At 30.8% G+C, this 21,618-nt stretch overlaps 2 protein-coding genes across 2 annotated transcripts; both read left to right on the forward strand.

Annotated features, from left to right (window-relative positions):
* Positions 1-2,595: 2,595 nt before the first annotated feature.
* Positions 2,596-6,203, forward strand: LOC114422297 (protein indeterminate-domain 7-like). The gene is made up of 3 exons (XM_028388586.1): positions 2,596-3,808; positions 3,947-4,343; positions 4,921-6,203. The coding sequence occupies exons 1-3, from the start codon at positions 3,604-3,606 to the stop codon at positions 5,909-5,911; spliced, it is 1,593 nt and encodes a 530-aa protein (XP_028244387.1). The 5' UTR covers positions 2,596-3,603; the 3' UTR covers positions 5,912-6,203.
* Positions 6,204-18,797: 12,594 nt separating this feature from the next.
* Positions 18,798-21,402, forward strand: LOC114422299 (mediator of RNA polymerase II transcription subunit 9-like). The gene is made up of 7 exons (XM_028388588.1): positions 18,798-18,918; positions 19,041-19,323; positions 19,412-19,474; positions 19,588-19,668; positions 20,053-20,111; positions 20,202-20,281; positions 20,985-21,402. The coding sequence occupies exons 2-6, from the start codon at positions 19,066-19,068 to the stop codon at positions 20,275-20,277; spliced, it is 537 nt and encodes a 178-aa protein (XP_028244389.1). The 5' UTR covers positions 18,798-18,918; positions 19,041-19,065; the 3' UTR covers positions 20,278-20,281; positions 20,985-21,402.
* Positions 21,403-21,618: the final 216 nt, after the last annotated feature.

The raw sequence follows: 21,618 nt of genomic DNA on the forward strand, positions 1-21,618 counted from the left end.
TTCAGAATCAAGTACCAACTAATAAATTTATTTTATTGTAGTTAATTATACATTTGAAAACCAGTTTGCTTACCATCATTACAGTTTCAGAGTACGAGTCATCTCAACCTGCTCCTAAATAACTTGAAATTTTGTTCCAATTCAAGTCTAAGAAGTAAATATGATCGAATTCAAATTTAGAATTATAAGTACTTGATCATATGGTATCTGACACACCAAAAAAGAACACATCATTCAGCTACACATTCACATATGTCGAATATTATGTCTCGACCATCAACATGTGCAAACAACAAGTCTCAGTTGATCATGATTATCATCGTTAAGCCCACTTAAAGATAATCACTTGATTAGAAGTATCTAAGCATGATTAGGAAGAGTATTACATAACTAGTATAATTACATGTGATAGGCCCAACATGGTTAGTATAAAAAGGGTGAATCCCTCAAGTAATAGGACTGATTCATTTTCAGATACGCATTGCATATCATTAATAGTTCTGAGTTGAACCCTCACTTGAATGTTGAAGTGTCTTTTGTAAATATCCCTTTCTGCTCTATTGGATACTCACACACTCGAGACTTTGGCAAGAGATTCCAAATATTCTTCAGCATAGAAGACCCTTCGGCATAGAAGATCATAAGTACAGTAAAAGATCCTTCAATAGAATAATATGTGTTTGATCCATTTGTGACAGTAACAAGAATTATAGTTGGAATTCAATTTTTTTGACAACTCAATCCTTTTCCTTAACTAGAATGATTTTTTTTTCTTAATATCTAATTGCATCTACTAAAAAAGTTAGAGATGAATAATTAATTTTCTCCAACTTTGGAACTGGTATACTTTTTTTGGGGGAAAAATGTAAATTATATTAAACCCAAAATGATACAATAATAAGCGGGACATACCCCGCAGTTAAAGAAAATCAAAAGTCTCCCTAATACAAGAAGACCTATATCAAGATGCTAAAACAAATGCAACAGGTGCACTTGTCTATACAGAAGAAACTTAATCTTGCTAATAACCTCTATCACAGAAAATTGATAATCTTCAAAAATCAGTTTATTCCTAGACAGTCAGATCTGTAATTGTTATAGTCAAACAACGTAATTTTCTTTAAACACCTAATGTGAATCTGTCCTTAATTAAAGAGTCAGTAACGTAATTTTCCTTCGAACTGGTATACTTAGATATATGGGATGTTGGGATAGATTATGCCAAATGTGCATGATGACATTTCAATGAAAACTTTACATATACTACAAAATATATATAAACATTAAAATATCCTCCCACACTTGCAATAATAAATGTACTATTGTATTCACCAGCTAGTTCTAAATTTGTGCTCTGTAAATACTATGTTAATAGCAAGGATGAGCTGGGAGAGCATATTGAGACTTGGGTCGTGCAGGATCCCCTTTTCAAAAAATTAATCATTGAAGAATAAAACAAGACCAAGACAAAATTAAAATGATTTTCTAATGCCAAATTTTGAAACCAATTCACGGTGTAGGGAACACAGCCCTTTGAAAAGCTGAACAAGCAGAAAACAATGTAGTTTTGCAAGTAATATATATGTTCAAGATTCGTGTATGGCTGTTAACTGTGCTCTTAATCTCTTTATCACTGTGACATCTTATCTTACATACTAAATCACAATATTTTATACATCTTCACGTTGTTATTGTGTACTGAAATTTCAGAATTTGTAATGTACAAAAGATTAAAAGAAATACTACAACAAATTAGCTTCAGCTTTGAGTTAACAGTCACAAAACATGCACAGACACACACTGAATTAATTTAAAAACTGTAACAAAAAAAAAGGTTACACATATACATATTTTTCTAATTAAGATCAGAAACTCACTGAAAATAAGAATGACTCAATTTTTTACAACATTAATAAAGTAACAACTAAATTTTCTTTACCACTTATTTAAGTGTTTAATATCTCTTAATAACTAACAATATCAGAATTTTTTTGCAACTTTTGACTGTGGAGTCAACTTTAGTGCAAGTGTCAAGGAAGCATTGTTAATCCTCACAACAGGAGTGTCCAAGTTGATGCTCTAAAGATTAAATTAATCCCACATGATAATTTGTAGCATCATTAATTAATTTTTCCATACTGATAATGACCAATTTGAAATGAAAATGACTGGGTCGACAAAAATTGTGGTTGATAAAGATACGGATGGGAATAAGAAAGATAGATAGATAGAGAGAGAGAGAGAGAAAGAGGGGTGGCAGCTTTGCCTTTCTAGATCCATATTCCACACAACTTAACAAGATCTATTTAATTTGTTTACAATTTTATTTAATTCAATAATACAGAGAACCATGCAAAATTTGTCAGAATATTCAGCTTTTTTTATAAGTCAATCGTTACAATGATAATGAAATGAAGGATATGATGAAAAGAAGTTTGAATTAAATACACAGATAGTTTATATAAAAAAGAATTAATAAGGGAAAGCTTTTAGCCATGCTTGTTAGAATTTAATCGATAAATCAATCATGTCGCTGTAAAATGTAGAAAGCCGAGAACTAGAAGGGTCTAACAGCCATGATGTTAGTTAAATAATAGAATTTTAGCTTCTCTCTCTATCTGTGTATACAAATGATACTCTCTTTTTGTGGTTGCTTTTTTGTGCTTACTTTACAAGAGAAGGGAAAGCCAAGCAAGAAGAAGGGTGTATTTGAACAAAAGTTTAATTATTCTTTTTAGCCAAAACACTTTTAAGTTTTAACTCTTATTTTGAAGCAAAAGAAAAAACACACAATAAAGAGAGAAATATATTGTAGTGATTTTTTTCCTGGGGGTTGAGAGAGAGAACAGAAGGAAAGAGAGAAAGCTCAACGTCAGAGTTAGCCGTAGCCCTTAAGGTTCCCCTATTTTGTGTTTGTGGTTTTGGACTAGCTGAGGTACACAGAGAATCCTCTTCTTCTCATCCACACCCCTCTCTCTCTTCTCTCTCATTCTCTCTTTCTGATAATGAGTTTAAACTTTTAAACAACAGGGTCTATATTTTTGTTCATATTTGTGTGGCTTTCCTTGGATTTTATATATTTATTTATTTCCTAGGTAATATATATTATCATATATATATATATATATATATATTATTATTATTATCAAGCATGGTTTTTCAAACCATGAAGGAGAAAAATACGGATTGCGGCTACACCACCATCTGCTTCACCTTCCACTTCTCTTCATCATAAACTCTCTCTTACTTGTTTCTTTCTTCTGCTCTTTCATAAAAACAAAAGCTTGTCTCTTTGGTCAGTTCCAAACTAGTAACAAGTTTTCTAGTAGTGGTCATATAGAGAGACTTATTACTTACTTCTGAGTTTAATATCAATATCTTTTTGCCTTCTTAATTTGTTGTGTCTTGTTCTTTTTCTTTCCAGTCTAAGCTTTTGTAGACTGTAGTCCACCTTTTTTTTTTTCATTTTTCTTCCCTTTCTATTTTTGGTAAGGTTTGTCCTTTAGATCCCAGAAACCTTCCCAGCATTTGAAAAAACCAAGATCTATGGCCTATACCACAATCTTAGGTTTCTAAAACTTGCATATATATATATATATATATATGGAGATGAAGGGTTTTATGTTCCACCACCAACAGCAGCAACAAGTAGTAGTGGAGGAAAACATGTCAAATTTGACTTCTGCATCTGGTGAAGCTAGTGCTGCTTCCTCAGGTAACAGAACTGAAATTGGAACCAGTTACATGGCTCAACCACCATCTCAGACTCAACAGTCAAAGAAAAAGAGAAACCTCCCTGGCAACCCAGGTTTTTTCTTCTTCTTATTTTAACTATTCAAAGTCTAAACCTCATTTGTTTTGGTTTGGTTAGTAGTCAATACATATATGTCATTTTTTTGTGTAGTTTAATGTGTTTTTTAATTTATTTTTGTTTTTGACTATTCAGACCCTGATGCTGAGGTAATAGCCTTGTCCCCCAAGAGTCTTCTTGCCACAAACAGGTTCATTTGTGAGATCTGTAACAAAGGATTTCAAAGAGATCAGAACCTTCAGCTTCACAGAAGAGGGCACAATTTGCCATGGAAACTGAAGCAGAGAACAAGCAAAGAGGTGAGGAAGAAGGTGTATGTGTGTCCAGAGCCAAGTTGTGTACATCATGACCCATCAAGGGCCCTGGGGGACCTAACTGGGATCAAGAAGCACTTCTGCAGAAAGCACGGTGAGAAGAAGTGGAAATGTGACAAGTGCTCCAAGAAGTATGCAGTTCAATCAGATTGGAAAGCTCACTCCAAAACCTGTGGCACTAGGGAGTACAGATGTGACTGTGGAACCCTCTTCTCAAGGTAACTAACCTAAATCCATTTGTATTACATACAAGTCCAGTTTAGTTAAGACACATCAATAATATTCATTTATGGAGGATGGGATTTCAATATTCTTAGGTTGACTAAGATGAATTCACAAAAGTAATTTTTTTTTCTATTCCAATTCCATTAATAATATAAGATGAGAAATCAACTAAAAATAACTCTTTAGAGTTATTTCTCATTTTTATCATTTATTTTCTTAAAATGAAATTTTAAGAGTTATCTTTATTATAAGTTAATCTCTTGTCATAGTTATAATATATACTTTTTACACATTCCTTATATTCCTTCTTACAAGATGATATGCACTGAGGAGACATTAAATTCATTACATTGATATAGCAGTTTCTCATAATCCCTCCCTAGAGAGAGTGGACATTCCTAGTATGGAATTTTTTTTAATGGAATATCTACATGTCTTTAAAGAATGTTGAAAAGTAAGAGAGAGGATGAGAGTGAGAAAGTCAATAATTCTACACTACTGTCACAACAGTTTTTTAATAACATTTGTTGGTTTTGTAATTTTGTTTGTTCATGGTACTTTTTTTTCCAGGAGGGACAGTTTCATAACCCACAGAGCTTTCTGTGATGCATTAGCAGAGGAGAGTGCAAGAGCCATCACAAACCCACTTCTTCCCCCACAACAACAACAACAACAACCTTCTTCTTCCTCTCACCACCAAATGAGTACTCTCCAAACCCAATTCAACCCTCAAAATAACCTCCATGCCTTCCCATTGAAAAAAGAGCAGCAAAGTTTCAATGTTAGGACAGAAATGCCCCCTTGGCTTGGCCCACCAGCTGCAACAGTAGTTGTTGATCATCACCATCATCATCTCTCCTCATCATCCTCATCCATAATGTTCTCTCCTCCTCACCAGGAAAACCCTAATCCTAACCCTAGCCTTGGTCCCACTCTTGCTGCCTACAAAACAGTCGCTAACCCCCCACACATGTCAGCCACAGCATTGCTGCAGAAAGCAGCTCAGATGGGTGCAACCATGAGCAGAAGTGGTTCCTCACCAGCCATGACTGGGCCCCACCATCATGCTCACGTGTCCTATTCTGCTGATTCTGCCAGTGCTCATTTTGGGTTGAACTTGTCCTCACGTGAAGACACCACCACCTCAACAACAACAACAACAACTACTAAAACTGCTACAGTGTTCAGCCATGGCTTATTATCATCACCATTGGGGAATAAAGCTGGTGCTGCTGTGTCTTCTTCTGCACCATCCCTTCTTCATGATGTTATCAACTCTTTCTCAGTTTCTCCTTCTGCCTTTGAGGGAACCCCTTTTGAGGATGCATTCATTCAGAGCTCAAAGAAACTCGATGATGATGATCATCATAACTTGTATTTGCATGACACATTCTCAAAAACAAGTAGTAGTACTGGTGCAGCTGGAAATATTAACGAAGGGTTGACTAGAGATTTCTTGGGTCTTAGGCCCCTCTCTCATACTGATATTCTCACCATTGCCGGCATTGGAAATTGCATCCATGATCACCAAAATCAGTCTCAAAAGCCATGGCAAGGTTAGCTATAGCTACCTCCATATATATAATGTGATATATATATATATATATATATATATATATATATATATATATATATATATATATGTATATGTGGACTTTCTTTTTCATCCTTTCGTCATCTATATATATAATTTTTTTTTCTTTTTAAATTAGTATAACTTTTGTTTATAATCTTTTCGATCTTCCCAAAGGGAAGGACCTTTCTGAGTCGATCCCAATGTTTTCATTCCTTATGTACTTATTTACGGATCGCAATATTGTGTTCATCTTTACACAGATGAATTTTATATTATATATAAGAAAAAACTAGATAGTAGACGTATATTATAATTATAATAGTATTATAGAAGGTTAAATTACTCAATTAATTGCTTAACTATTAAATTTGTTTAGTAGATCTTTAAAATAAAATAAAAAAAAAGGTTCCTAAGATTATTTCACGTCTAATTGAAACTATCAATAAATGATAATTTATAACGATCTTATAATAATAATAATATAAATGGAATTCCTAAGATTATTTAACTGAAATACACTGTAAATATTTTTACATTATTTATTAAAATATTACCATATATAGCAGTAAAGTTATGATGATTTTCAATTGATTAATAGAACAATTTTTATATTGATAATCATCAAAATAAATCTTTTTATATATTCTGTTTTGGGAATATTTAGCCGTTTATAATACTATATATTGGGTTGAAGTTGAGAGATATATTTATTGTGGTAGATAACTAGATAAGTCCTTAGTACTCCATTATTTGATCTTTATAGTGCATATATACATGAATGTCAAAGAAAGTAGCTAGAGAAGTGAACTAAGTATTTCAAGATAAGGGTTAATGGTATTCTTATTTTAGCTCCTTAAAAGCAAGTATCTTTGATTTTAATTCTCGACTTTTAAAACTGTAAGTTATCATCTGAATCTCTGTATATATTTTTTTAAACATCCAAGCTTTGTAAGAGATGAAAACTTGTTGGCTTTTTAGGGATTAAAATTTAATTTGGATATTTTAAAAATAAAGACCAAAACTTATGATTTTGAAATTTGACGACTAAAAACAAAGATGGTCCATTTTTTCAAAGACTACAAAAAAATATAGCTTTTAAAAATCAATCCAATGATTGAACTATTGAAGGCACTAATTAAATTTATATTTTTTTAATATTCTAAGACTTTTGTCAGACACATCTTGTGCTTGAAAATGGCCATCCTCAAAAAATATTCACTTACCTTCCCAAAAAAAATATTATCTAACATTTATAGTAATGAAATAATATAAAATAGTAAGAAATCAAGATATAGAAAATGTAAATTGATATAAATATTAAATTGTATGTTTTATAAGATTAAAAATTAATGATAATTGACAGAATAATTTATACCTACGTGTAACCTCTACGTATGTGTTTTCATTTATTTTAAAAATATTTTAGATTAAATTTAAAAATTATTATTGATTAAAAAATATAAAATGATTTTATTTAATTAAATACAATTCAAACTTATTTTCTGCGGTCAGTGCAGTGGCTTTGAGCCGGTTCCACTGATTTTTTATTTTTATATTTACCAAATTTCATCAGTTTTGAGATAAGAGAATTTTTGAACTTAACATATTGGACTAGTTGAACATATCCATCTGGTCCAATTTTTAAAATTATGTTAAAAATACGATCAACCATACGATATTTTTTAATTAAGCTTAATAGATTTAGAGATTGCATCTGCCTCAATTTTTAAATTTCTTTTTCCGTTTATTAAATTTCAAAAATTATTTTCTAAAAAAGGTTAGACATTTATATTTGAAAACATGAGAGATTTAATCATAGATTTTTTTAGGATAAGTTTTAATTACATAGATTATAATAACATAAGTAAATTTTTGGGTCATCATAACTAATTAAAGTGACCTCCCTTAAAAATAAAAACTAAAGTGGCCTATTATTTTTGGTAATTAATAGTTATTTTTTATAAAAAAAAAATATAACCGATGTCCAATGCCTTATCAATTTAAAAAATTAAAAGGAACAATATTTTAATTATTGACATGGGTATATTTATTAAGAAAAAGTGAGGAATTGAAATCCGGATTGCAGAACCATTATGTGACACAATAATCAAAATACTAATATGAGAAGAAAGAATTCAGTTTTATTTTTTAGCCAAAGAATTTAGTTATCAACGTCATAATTGGTGATTTATTTCTTCAATTTTTTTTTTGTGATTTATGATTTACATATAGTATACTATAAATGTATTTCAAACTTAATTGATTACTACCGACAAAGTTTGATTACTACCGACATATTGAAAAAAATTGAATAAAATAAATGCAAGGCAATGAATGGTTTGAGAATGCATACTTTAACTAATTTTTTTAAAACTAATTAAAATTATTTCTATCAAATCCTTCTGTATCTGTCATTGGATTTTCGGTTCAATATTTAAATACCCGTGGTTCCAAAAAAATGAAAGGAAAATCTTTATTGGAAACTGCTAAAAAAAATTAACGTGGAGTACATGTGATAATATCGTTTTCTTCAAATTCTTTCGCTGTCTAAATTCTAATGCCTAATATAAATTTGCTGGCTTGCAACTCCAGTTAAATTCGAGTTCTCTTAAGCTCATAAAAGTTTCATGGTAATGATTAATTTGAGGGAAATTAAGCAACCCCAGTAAAAAAAAAATAGTAAATAAATAAAAGTTTCATTATACCAAGCGAGATCAATTTCATTTAAATAAATGTGTTACTGTTACTGTTAATCCATTCCGGAGTTCCAACTTTATCAAATTTGCATAATTAACCTTTTCACGATCATCAGTGATTTGTTTCTAATTTTGGTAATTATGAAATGGAATTTTTTTTCGTATTACTTTGAATATGCGTATTCTCAAAGTGGAAATGCTCAATCATATTCATGAAGATTTTATTCAGGCCGTACCACTGAAACCAAAATAAATTATCAATTTCTTTTATCATCACTTGAGACGAATTAATATGCCAAAATAAATGTTTTCTTAATTAAATTAATTGATTTCATGTCATGGACAATTTGAAAAGGAGGATACCCAAATACAAGATGAAAACAAAAGCATGAAGACAAAACATAACCTGGCCACGATACATGTTCGATCACAGCAACAATGCGTGATCTCCAAGAATAAAGTTTGAAGATTTATGTCCTTTACAATGAATAATTCATTTGAGAGAGAAAAGGTAAATAATTATAATTATTGATAAAAATAAAAAGGTAATTTAAATATTTTATAATTAATTATATATGTACATATATTTTATTATGTTTTTAATTTATTAACTTTTTACCTAATTAATAACTATAATAAGAGTTTAATTGATATATGCATTACTAGTGTATTTTTTAAATTTAATTTCTTTTATACTATTAACTAATTTAATTTGTGATTAGCTAATAGTATAGAATAATTTAAATATGCTGCATGCAAGTATAAAGTTTCTTATAACGGATATACGATGGGTATGCAGAAAAAAAAAAGCATTGGATTCTTTGTGATGGAGAGGATTCGTAAATAGGATACAAATGCATGTTCGCCTTGTTTAAATATATGTTTTGGTGATTTTCTAGAGATTAAAACCAAAAAATAATTAAAAAAATAAGATTCTCTTTGATACCTGATGTGTGTACAAATGGGATTCAATCCCGAGGGACGAACCTTTTCATCAACTTTTGTCTTTGTGAAATTTATTAATATATTTTTCACTTTTTAAAAAATATATTAATATTCAATTATACATATATAGATCTTTCAAAAAAAAAAAAACTGCACATATAGAGAGAAAGAGAAGTAAATTGTTATATACGAATATATTGTAATCAATTGAAATTAAAATAACACGTCTATAATTAACTTTTACAGAAAATAATTAAATTTTATTCGTCTAATTATTAAATCATGTAATATTATTTTGATAATTCTATAATTTTTTTACATATTGTATACATCTATACAATATGTAATGAAACAGAAGACATTTACTTACATATTACTTGAATAATATATTATAATAAACTGTCAATTGATTTTTAATCTTGATTATTGTTCATAAGAAACTCAATGTGGCTTGAAGGAATAGAATATATATATATATATATATATATATATATATATATATATATATATATATATATATATATATTATGTATATATTTGTATTGTGGGGGGGGATTTTATTATACAAGGTATATTATATGTAATAAATATATATGTTTGTATAGCAACTTAATAATATGAGAAATGTGAGACAGATGGTTAGCGTACCCTATCCTATATTATTTTTAATTGGTATATGCTATTGTTAGGTCAATGCAGTAGATATAGGTATAATAAGGAAACTTTGAAAGTGGTGTTGGTACCTCTAATTTCATTGGTTTGTAAAGGCAAAACATATGTGCAGCGAAAGATTCCTCTGAATCCCAATGCAATCTACATATGAAAAAGGAAAGAGTTAAATAAGAGTTTTTTTTTAAAAAGTTTTAGTATGTTAAATAATTTTTATAATAAGGGAGACATAAAAAAATAAAATAAAAGTGAATATGATAAATAGATAAAGAATGTTATGAACAAGAATTTATTTCAAAGTAAATAAGATATAGTATAAAATAAATTTATATATTATCATTCAACTATATATAATTTATATGATAATTTTGTATTATTTTTATAATTATTTTAAAAGTCATATTAATAGTGAACTTTTATTAATTAACCTATAGTGTAAAAGTTTTTTTTAGCATCGCATAGTAATAAAACTTTTTTATTTTGATGCACATCAATGTAAATTGTTTACTATTAATCAAATTAAAATTATTTCATGTGTCAATTTTAAAATAGTTACAATAAAATTTAATAATATATTATCATACATCACCAATGACAAGCAGTGTAATTATATATCCCATATTATTGTATTCTAATAGTTAATTATTCATAAAAATAATATTGTTCTTTAAAAAAACATGTAATAATCATGTAATAAATTATTTCTTGTACGAAAAAATTCAAATAAATTAGATTCTGGGGAGTCTAGTCAAGTCAAAACATGTATTAAGACTCACTAACTGCTTGCAAAAATACATAGAAAGTGACCAACGAGGTTTTTATGTTAGCAGACAAAATTTGAATGCAAGTCTTTACGTGGTATATGAGTCATGATTGTTTTTGTATGATTAATTATCTCTAAGTTCATCAAATAAGTATGTATTGTATTAAATATTTAAAGATAGAGTTTCATAGACATAATAATCCTACAAAAGTACAAAACTCAGGTAAGATTATTTCTTTTGTAAAAAAAAAAAAAAATACATACCGTGGATAAAAAAACAAATATTTTGGAAAGTATTCTATTAAGTCACGGGGCATAATTAACTTCTTAACACACTCAGAAGATCACCCTTGTCCCTTCGCATGAGCACCCCATAACACGTTACCAATGATTTGAATTGGTCGTATATATGAACGCTACACATGTTCAGTCAATCTCAACAAAAAAATTCGGACAGAATGGTTTCAAAATTTGATCGCATTGGTTTTATGTTTTCTGCGTGCATGCTCAAGTTTCTAGGAGTAATTGTTCTGTTGTCTTTGTCAGCCATTTTCTTATTGAAATCAACGAATTCTAGATGAATTTACCATTACCCCTCTATCGTGTAGCTGCAGCAATGGGGGAAAAGAGTTTTTCAACACACCAATGGAGGTGGAGTTAATTTTCTACATCAAATTACATCTTACAACGTTTTCCAACAAAAAAACAGTTATATAGGTCTTATTTAAAAATATACTAAATAATGTCATTTGAAAAATAGAAAAAATCTTATTAAAAATATTGAGATACAACTAGTGATTAGAAGCTAAGATACTCGGGGAAGTTTGTTTAAACTTTTTTCAAAAAAATTTGTTTAAATAGTAAATAATATTTTTTTCTTGAAATAAACCAAAAATTATTTATTTTAAGTAAAAATAATTTAAACAAACATATTTAAAAAGTATAAAACTGTTTATTTTATTAAAATAAAACCTTTTTAAGAAAAAACAAACTTAAAGAAACTCGCTCATTACTTGTTTTAGTTCATTCTCAAAAGGAGTCAGACTTTAATCCCTTACATGTATATGAACTCACTGTTTATTTATTTAATTATTTTTTTGTAATTAACAAGGGTGAAGCTAAATGACATGGTAAATAGCTGCTAGTTATTTTGATGCAAGTGCTGAGAATTCTTTCATTGTGTGAGAAAAGGAAGGTGCATATATAGACAAATAAACAACAAAAAAGGAAAGGATGGTGGGCTAGGTTGTGTAGGTAGGGTAGTAGCATTGTCTAGCAAGGTAGAGAGAGAGCAAAAAGCACAGTCCCTTATGGCATGGCCATTTGATATACTCCTTCTTCCTCCCTATCTTCTCTATCGTTACTGTTTGTAGTAGTGCTTTTTGTCTGGCAGACTAAACTAGAAAAAGCGAAGGCAAACAATTTTTAGGGCTTTCTTATCTAACAGAGGACACTTATTTTTTTCGCATTTTTTCAATTGAGGTAGCTTTTAAATAATCTCTCAAAAGAGGATAAGTTGAATGAGTTGTTATGAGTTCTCAATTAGAAATGGTAGCATCTGTTATAATTTTTTTAACTGTAAATAATTTTATGATTTTAATTAATTTTTTTAATGATTTTAAGTTATAATTTTTTTTTCTTTAAAGACTCCAAAGTCATAAAAAAAATTATTTTACGACTTCAAAGTTGTAAAACCTTTTTTTAAAATTAATTTTTTTTTGGTATATAACACATAAAATAAAATTATAAAAAATATATTCCGTATTAAATAAAATTATTAACGAGTAAAATTAAAATTATTTATTTGACAATTAAATAAATAAAATTTTTACAATTTTAAAAAGTTAGAAAACAAAATAAAATAACCAAAAAAAATTTAAAACTTTTATAAAAAGAACAAGACTTTTACCAAAACAATTTTAATTTTTTTAAAAAAAGTTTTACAAATTTGAAGTCAATATTTTTTTTACAACTTTAAAGTCATAAAAGTAAAAAAATAAATAGATTATGACTTTAAAGTTATAAAAATAATTAATTAGAATTATAAAATTATTTATGACTTTAGTTAAAAAAAAAGATAACAGATATTATGATTTTTATCTCAAAACTCATAATTTACCTCTTATAAAAATTATTTAAAAGTGGCCCAATTGAAAAAATGCAAATGCGCCTGTTGATAAAAAAAAAAAGCCCAATTTGTAGTGCTCTAAAAGCTGTGTGAGCTGACAGGAATTAGTGAAGCACTTTTCTTTTGTTTTCTTGCGTTTTTTTTTATGATGGCCTTATATACACAGCCATGTAGCCCTAGTTGACTTGTCATTGTATACAACACTAAAAAGATGCTTTCTCTCCCTCTCCTCTCCTCTGGCAAAAGAAATGCTAACTTTACTGCATGGTTTGACTAATCCCTCATCTCTTTCTTCTCTCGTCTATATATGTCATGTATACATACTTGTTTCTCGGTTCTCTCTTCCCATCAATTACTTCATTTCCAAGGTGTTCATTGATAAAAGTAACACATCTTTCTTTATTTCACATTGCAAGCATATTATGTTATTTATTTCCTCTCTTTTTCCTGGAGAATTATATGCATTACTGCGGGCTCAAAAGAATAAAAAGATATAGCTATAATTCTTTTTTAATTTGTTAGAAATCTTTGATGATTTAGTTGCATTTTGGTCTTCTATTATTGTTATTTTGTGAACTTGTTCTCCTTATTTTTGTATGTAATAAATTTGATTCAGTTACTATTTTAATTGTGCAACAGTCTATATTTTATGAACAAAAACACTAGGATAATTATCATCACTTGAATCACATTCCTCCTTCATATTATACATCTTTTTTAAAGTCATCCTCTTTATTTGTTTATTTTTCATTCTACCAATTTTTAGAACAAGTAAATCAAAATCATCATCGAGTCCAATTGTCTTTTCCTCCTCAGATTCATCTAACTGTACATTCTTTAGTGATTCACAACTATTGTCTTGAGAAAAATTGTTATCCACAACCCCCTCGTTACCACCGGCGTATTCCACAAACAACTTCACCTCAAAACTATTAGCAATCACATAATTAGACAACTCCAATGCATGACTGCCCATGGTCTTTTCCTTATAGTCACCATCACCACCTTTCCACCATAGCCTCATTGGTTGATCACCATATCTAAAGTCTTCTTTTAGAATCCCAATTGCTTCAAAGAATGACCACTTGTCAACATCTATATCAATGACATTTACAAAATTGCTAGTCTCAACATATTACATCACATGGTCTCTTTGAAAGAAAACATTGTGATGCAATTTTAATTTGAAACTCATGCTTGCAACACATATGGAAACAATGTTTTAAATACACACACATATGAATGTTAATTCTGCAATTTGTACCAAATTCTGCCATTAATCAGACCTTTATTGAAAACTAATCAATCCTAATCGAACCTAGTTAAACCATAAACCAACCCTACACAAAACTCGAAATCATTTAATACATGAACCTTCAAAAAATTCAAAAAAACCCAAATACAAATTTAAAAATTTTCAACTATACAAAATAAGAACCACTGCAACCAAGTCATGGGAGACAAGGGGACCACTAACAAAGAAAAAGAAAATAAACAATACCATAAAATAACATTACTTAGTACAATTCGAAAATGACTCCTCTCTCGTTTTCAAAGACAACATGGACCACTAAACAACAAGAATGCCACAACACATACATGTGGACGTACGTGAATGAAGATGAATATGAAGTCACGTTTGTGAAGAAGAAAGCCACTAACAAAGGAACCACTACGATGAAGTCACAAAATACATGAAGTCAATACCTTGATAACACTCACAATAAGCCATTGAAGAAAGTGAATACCATTGCCGAGAACATGAAGTCCTGTTTGCCAGGTATGAACGATTTCCAAAACAATAAAAAACTCAGTTTCATTTAAATTTTATTTTTTAAATATTTAAAAACAAAAATTAATGACATGAAAAAAGTGTTTACATGGTTAGTGACTAAGCATGATGACATGACACTTCGTCTGTCACATCATCACTTAACGGATATAACTTGATGACAAGTACTAAAATGAAACAAAAATTTTCTAGATATTTGAAAGGAAAAAAAATGAATGTTAGATAGTTTTTTGAAAATGAACTATATTCTAGGTATGGAAAATTTATTTAATCCTTTTCAATATTATAAAAAAACTCATGTCACTCCCACTAATAGAAAATAGACCCAAATGGCCAAATTGTTTAATAACCCAATATAATAAATTTATAAAGAAAGGTGTCAAAATATCCTTTTATTCACGCTAAGATTGACAGTGTGAGGACAATTAGCTCAATTGACAGGAAGGAACTATGTGAATCCACTCCCCTTACAACAATTACGATTGAGTTTATATTTTATATTTATTTCTAAAAAAATTATAACCTAATCCAAACCCTTTTCCTATATGTACTTTGACAAATTATCTTATCAATAATATTTAAAGTGCAAACACCACATATTACTTCAAAGATAACTCATTTCTTAGCAAAATAAGATTTACAAATTCTAATTCACAAACTACTCGACTGAGACTTTAGTTTTGTCTAAGAAATCCATCCATAGCTCCATCTAAAACTTCAGGAACTGTAAATTCAGTGTAATCTTATTGCAAAGACTTTGAAGAGGTTATCACCATCTTACAATACTATAATTCGCATATGGCCTCTTTCTTCCACTTAAACTCGGGAATCTTCAACTAAGCTACAGAAACTTACCAACACACAATGTAAAACAGGAAGAAATGAAAAGAAAAGATACAGATCATTATTTTGGAGACTGTTGAGAAGCATCAGTCTGCTCTTGTTTTGACCCCGCCACAGCTGCAGTTGCTGCTGCCGTCATAGCAGCAGCAGCTGCACCCATTTTTGCACCACCTGCAGCTTTCATTGCTCCTGCTATTTTAGCAAATGCTGCTATGCCTCCAACAAAAATAGCCCTTAATGCAACTGTTGGTTTTATTGCCATATCTAGGTCAGACTAGCTGTAAAAAAGTAATTCAGAACCAAATAAGTTCATGAACCAGGACCCAACATAAGATGATAATAGCACACCATATCACCATGGTTTTCATCAATCTAGCAACATCAACAAACTAAATGCATGCCAAGTTGCCAACAACCAAACAATTGTGAACATAGATGATTTGCTTTTTAACCCCTAAAAATCCTCATTCTTATCTAATCTTGGCAAGGTAGTAGAGATAATGACAACTTAAAACCATTATTTAATCAACAGTTTGTTTGGTTGTACAAAGGATTGTATTCCAGGGGAAAAATGATCTGCATGGATCATAAGTGGTATCCATTAAGTAGTAATGTATCAAGTCCAAAAAGAGAATTACCGGACTTCACTTACTAATAGTATGTATTCTAGCCAAACATTATAAATTTACTCAGATTAAGCTTTTGAAGAATGATCCGAAGAACAAAATGCCCAAACCAAAATGAAACTCCGAGATGACTTATCCCTTTCAAAAGTTGATGGTCTTATGACAATAGTAGAATTCATATCATTATTAAAACATATTCCATCCATTCTGCATTCTGATATATGGTTTTTGATAGATCTCAATGGCACCAATTGATCCAAGCATCTGATCCCCTATAGTGGAATAAGGCATAGTTGTTGTTGTATTCAATCCAATTATCATCAAAGAGTTCAATCACAAGACCAGCATATACTTAGCAGTAAAGAAGCCTCTATAATTTGATACCTTAGAGTAATGATCAAAAGCTGGGTTAAAACTTAAAACTGAAAGCATTGAAGTTGATTTTCTCTATTCCTTAGACTTGTTTTTTGTAGTAGTGACTGAACCTGTGTGGTACAAATATTATTTTTTTATACTTTAATTCTTTCAAACACCAAAACCTTGTTGATCCTGTAAGTAGGCCTTCACCTCTAATAAAAAATTCAGAAATAATGTAATTAACCAGAACCTAATGAAGAAGATCCGAAGCTACCTGTTGACATGAAATGATGCCCATTAAGAACTGTAAGACAAAGAAAAGGTGAAGGCAACATCCAGAGGAAATTTTAACTCTTCCCATCACCTAATATGAATTTAGTTTCGTTGAAGCTATCCAATAATGAAATGGTTTACTTTCCTAAAATTCACCCAGATTCAAGCTATTTGTATTGAAGGTAGAACAGAATATGTTTAAAATAACAACTACAGTCTGCAATGGTTGTGACTCTTCGGTGGACAGATATATGGTATTTCTGTATTATTGCACTGAACTAACTGAAAGATGACATATCGCAAGCAAAATAGGCTTCAATGTAAGAAATATGTTTTTTTTTTTTTTTTTTTTTTCCTTTACCAATTACAATATTTCCCAGCAGTCACCAATCTAATGAGATATAAATGTAAACAAATCCTTATACTATTGACCTGTGAAACAATCCCTAGTCCCTACAATGCCATGGGAGCAGATACATTTTTCCCTAGTTTTCCAATTTCTTGACCATGTATAACAATAGAAAAGAATTTCAGAAATCCTTCTCAGCCATTGTCTTATTCAGAAATCCTTTAAAAATTACTAACCATGTTTTGGTATCTGTTATAAAAGAGACTCTGAAGATTGCACACTCTATCAATTCTGTGTGGTGGTATGTGTAGACAGTTTTTGGTATTACAGATGTATAAAGACTGAGCCAAAAATTATGATGCTCTAGAGGCTTCTTATGGAGTGTAAGCAATTGGAAGACACACTAAAAATCCAAATTTTTGTGTTAGAGGAACAATGTGTCAAACAGGTAGTGGTTGGACAAATTGCAAGGCTTTATGGGCATATAAGTTTCGTTCATGTGATACTGTCATTAGCAGAAACAGGGATAAGCAAGGCTTTTTTTATGGCTAAAGTATTTTTTGGCAAGGATTTGAATTATCTATAAATTGTATGGAGTAGCAAAGTTTTAGGCTGACATATGGAATGCAAGCTTCAATGGTATACATTAGGGGGTTTGGTTATGTTATTCTTAAAAAGAGAAACAGCAGTGTATTTGAAGTTGGCTTTTTATTCTTGTAGCTTATGTGTTAGAATTGGCACAATTTTTACTCTGCTATTTGACAATGTTCTTCGGGCACTACTTGTGCTTTTAGAACTTACTTTAATAAAATTTACCTTTAGCTTTTTTCTGAAAAAAAGAGATTGCACACTCTATCAAATGAGAGAATGACTAAAACAATGTTCAATCACTTAAACAAAAACAATGCTTACTCAAAATTGTTATATGCTCTTATCTAACATTGTGTTTTCAAATAATTTACGGATAAAAGTGAACAAATTTAGGACCTAACTGCCATCAATCTATAATACTATAATTTTGTAAGAACTAGGCATGGTCTCAGTCATTCTCGGCCTACCGCCGCCACAAAATGATCTCAATTTATGGGTGGATAAAATTCTACGGCAATTAATTGCTTCCTTCTTTGGTTTCGATTCTGAGCCTAAGACAGAAGCCAATCTATTCTCTAAGAAAAAAATTGAGGAAAATTTAGAGTTCACTAGTACACATCAAGTTGAAGTTCCAAAGAAAGAAGGAATCAAACCTGGAATTAGAAAAAAAAAAGGAGATGCAAGCGATGAATGAAAACTGAAACCTTAAAATGATATGAGAAGAGGGAAAGAGAATAGAATGGAAGCAGTGAATCTATAGTCTCTGGGATGTTTCCCTTAACAAATAAGGGGGCACTGTATGTTTGATAACCGGGGCAAAAACGTCCAATTTGCCAAATCCGCACCGGCCCAATCCAGTTTAATCTGATCCACATTTATTACCCGTTTAAGGATCCAAAATCCATTTTAACATACGGATTTTGGAAAACTAGGGAAAAATGTATCTGCTCCCGTGGCATTGTAGGGACTAGGGATTGTTTCACAGAACACCTCTGAAATTCAAATCCCTTTTTTTTGTTTGATATTAATCTATGGTAGGATATAGAATCTGAAGCTGAAAAAAGGGGTTAATTGTTTTGCAGAATCAGTATAATTGTAGAGAGCGAGATGGATCACTATGGTTCTTCTGGAGGAAGCTGGACAATGATCCCAACCCACAATTCCCAATCCCAATCGAACCAGGACCCTAACCTCTTTCTGCAACAACAACAACAGTTTCTCCAGTCACAACCTTTTCAGCAAGCACTAGCGCCTCAATCTCCATTTCAACAGCAGCAGCAGCAGCGTCTTCTACAGCAACAGCAACAACAACAACAGCCGCAGAACCTTCACCAGTCACTGGCCTCTCACTACCATCTCTTACACGTAATGTAACCCTTTTCAATACTTTAGTCCCATCTACTTATTCTTTTATTTTTCTTTTCAATAAAGGAATTGCTTGTTATGGGCACAGTTGGTGGAGAATTTGGCTGAGGTTATCGAACATGGAACCCCGGATCAGCAGTCAGATGCATTGGTTTGAATTTTCCTCTTTTCACTCTTTTGATTAATCCATTTTTTTTATTCAATTTTTCTTTTTAGGGTTTTCAATATTTTTTTGTTTTTATTGTTTGATTTCATTGGTTGAAGATCAATGAATCGAGCAACCACTTTGAGAAGTGCCTGCAGCTGCTAAACTCAATCTCTGGCTCCATTAGCACCAAGGCTATGGTAATCTGCAATTCTGTCTGACTTTACTCTTCTCCTGTTTATATATATATATATATATATATTAATTGTTAAATAGGATAGGCAAGATAGTTGAACACTTGAACATCAAACTTCTGTGTTTCTATAGTCTGCTGAAACTGAATGGCTCTACTTTGGTTTTGCCTTTAATCAAATGAACATTCTGCACTCTCTCTCTATAGTCTATACTCCGACTATCTTTTGCTACGTGAGCCATGCATGATAAACTAAAATCCACATTAATGATGTTGAAAATCTGCTGTCGTACATCTCTATATGCTTGTGGTCAAAAACATCTTTAACTCGTAGTTTGAAGCTAGGGTTATTCTTGGCCTTACGTGAGTGCTTTCTGGATGCTGAATGCAGACAGTTGAGGGACAGAAGAAGAAGCTAGAGGAAAGTGAGCAATTGCTAAATCAGCGAAGGTCTGTATTTCTGTACAAATTCTATCAGATATTTCTGTCTAGTTAAGTTTCTAGATGCTAAATAAATGTGTTTGTTTTCCCATGTTCCAGAGACTTGATTGGCAATTACAGAAAATCTGTGGAGGATCTTGTTAGGTCTGAGCCAGTAGAGAATGTTGTGCTATAGATAGGTAGGCACCCTTAAATGGGGTTTTATTTCTTAATAGACTGTAGCCTTCATGTTTTACTAGGAGTGGATCACCAGTTTTCTATCTTAAAAATAAGATTAGCAGAAATGCTAATAATTATTTATACTTATACCTGATAATTAGTTAAAGATGTATGTTTCAATACATGTTCTATTATCTGCCGATATTAAAGGATTAATGTGTATAGCTGTGTGCTTTGGTTTGAGAAAAGATCGTGATTTCTTTGTTTTTATATCTTTTAATGGATTGAACAATTCTGGTCCTGTTTTTTATGTTTTTCCCTCCTATGCACTGATGTCATGTATCCATTCAAAGAGCCAATACAAAGAAGGGAACAAAGTTGTTAGACACTCGTGCCATGTATATTGTCCTTTTCATCAAATTCCAAACCACTAAAGATGACTAACTGGCATTCTCATCAAAATTGTGTGCCACCATCTTGATTGCTTTCTAGTCTTGTTTATTGATCTGAATATTATATTGTTGCTGGACTACTGGCTGAATATTATGTTGTTAGACATTCAATTCTAAAACACACTTGATGCTAGAGTGAGATTAAGTGTACTAGATATCACTTTCGTCCATTTGTGTTCCAGATAGTCCATGGTTTTGATTCAATGTTCATTATGTATGTCGGCTAAACTTGAAGCTTTTTGTGACCTTAAGTTTCAATCTTATGTTACAGATCTCACGGTAGACAAGTGCTTTGAATTTCTCCATTCCCAGAACATCTTGGGATTATTTATGTAAAACTACCTTGGAGTATGCCATGAATTTATAATTCAATAGATATTCTGCAAGTTACTTATCATGTTTTGGCTCCTATCAAGGTTTCTATATCCATGAAACAAGTTCAAAGTAGGTTTAAATCAATGACACATCTTTACTGTTAGCTTCTGTTGCCTGTATTAGAGAGGCAGGGCATTCAATTAAGAGAAAACTCTGGCAATTTGGAGAAATGTAAAGTTACTGATAGATGATGTAAAAATGGTTGCCCCCCCTGCATTGTATTTGGGTCATTTATCTATAATGTTGGATTACCAGCTGTGGATTGAGTATTTTCGTTGATATTGAATGCATAATAATGTCATTCATTACACTAACCAAAATTGTTTAGAGAACATTGAATGTTGCCTCTAGCCCCAAAGGAATGAAAAGCGTAGGATAAAGTGCAGCTATTGCAACTGTGTATACGTTTCACGAGGGTGTTATCTGATATATTTTAGATGGTGTGAAGTGAAATTCTTAACTGTGAATTGATCATTTCCGATGGCCCAAAACAAAACAAAATAAAAAACTGATATTGTTGCTATATAATT

Source organism: Glycine soja, chromosome 8, assembly GCF_004193775.1.
Source record: "Glycine soja cultivar W05 chromosome 8, ASM419377v2, whole genome shotgun sequence".
NCBI lineage: Eukaryota > Viridiplantae > Streptophyta > Magnoliopsida > Fabales > Fabaceae > Glycine > Glycine soja.

What these genes read in the sequence shown, in the direction of transcription:
- LOC114422297 (XM_028388586.1), top strand. Translation starts at nt 3,604, where the DNA reads ATGGAGATGAAGGGTTTTATGTTCCACCACCAACAGCAGCAACAAGTA. An exon ending in AAACCTCCCTGGCAACCCAG is followed by an intron (nt 3,809 to 3,946) that starts GTTTTTTCTTCT and finishes TTGACTATTCAG; the next exon opens with ACCCTGATGCTGAGGTAATA. An exon ending in TGTGGAACCCTCTTCTCAAG is followed by an intron (nt 4,344 to 4,920) that starts GTAACTAACCTA and finishes TTTTTTTTCCAG; the next exon opens with GAGGGACAGTTTCATAACCC.
- LOC114422299 (XM_028388588.1), top strand. Translation starts at nt 19,066, where the DNA reads ATGGATCACTATGGTTCTTCTGGAGGAAGCTGGACAATGATCCCAACC. An exon ending in ATCAGCAGTCAGATGCATTG is followed by an intron (nt 19,475 to 19,587) that starts GTTTGAATTTTC and finishes CATTGGTTGAAG; the next exon opens with ATCAATGAATCGAGCAACCA. An exon ending in CCATTAGCACCAAGGCTATG is followed by an intron (nt 19,669 to 20,052) that starts GTAATCTGCAAT and finishes TGCTGAATGCAG; the next exon opens with ACAGTTGAGGGACAGAAGAA.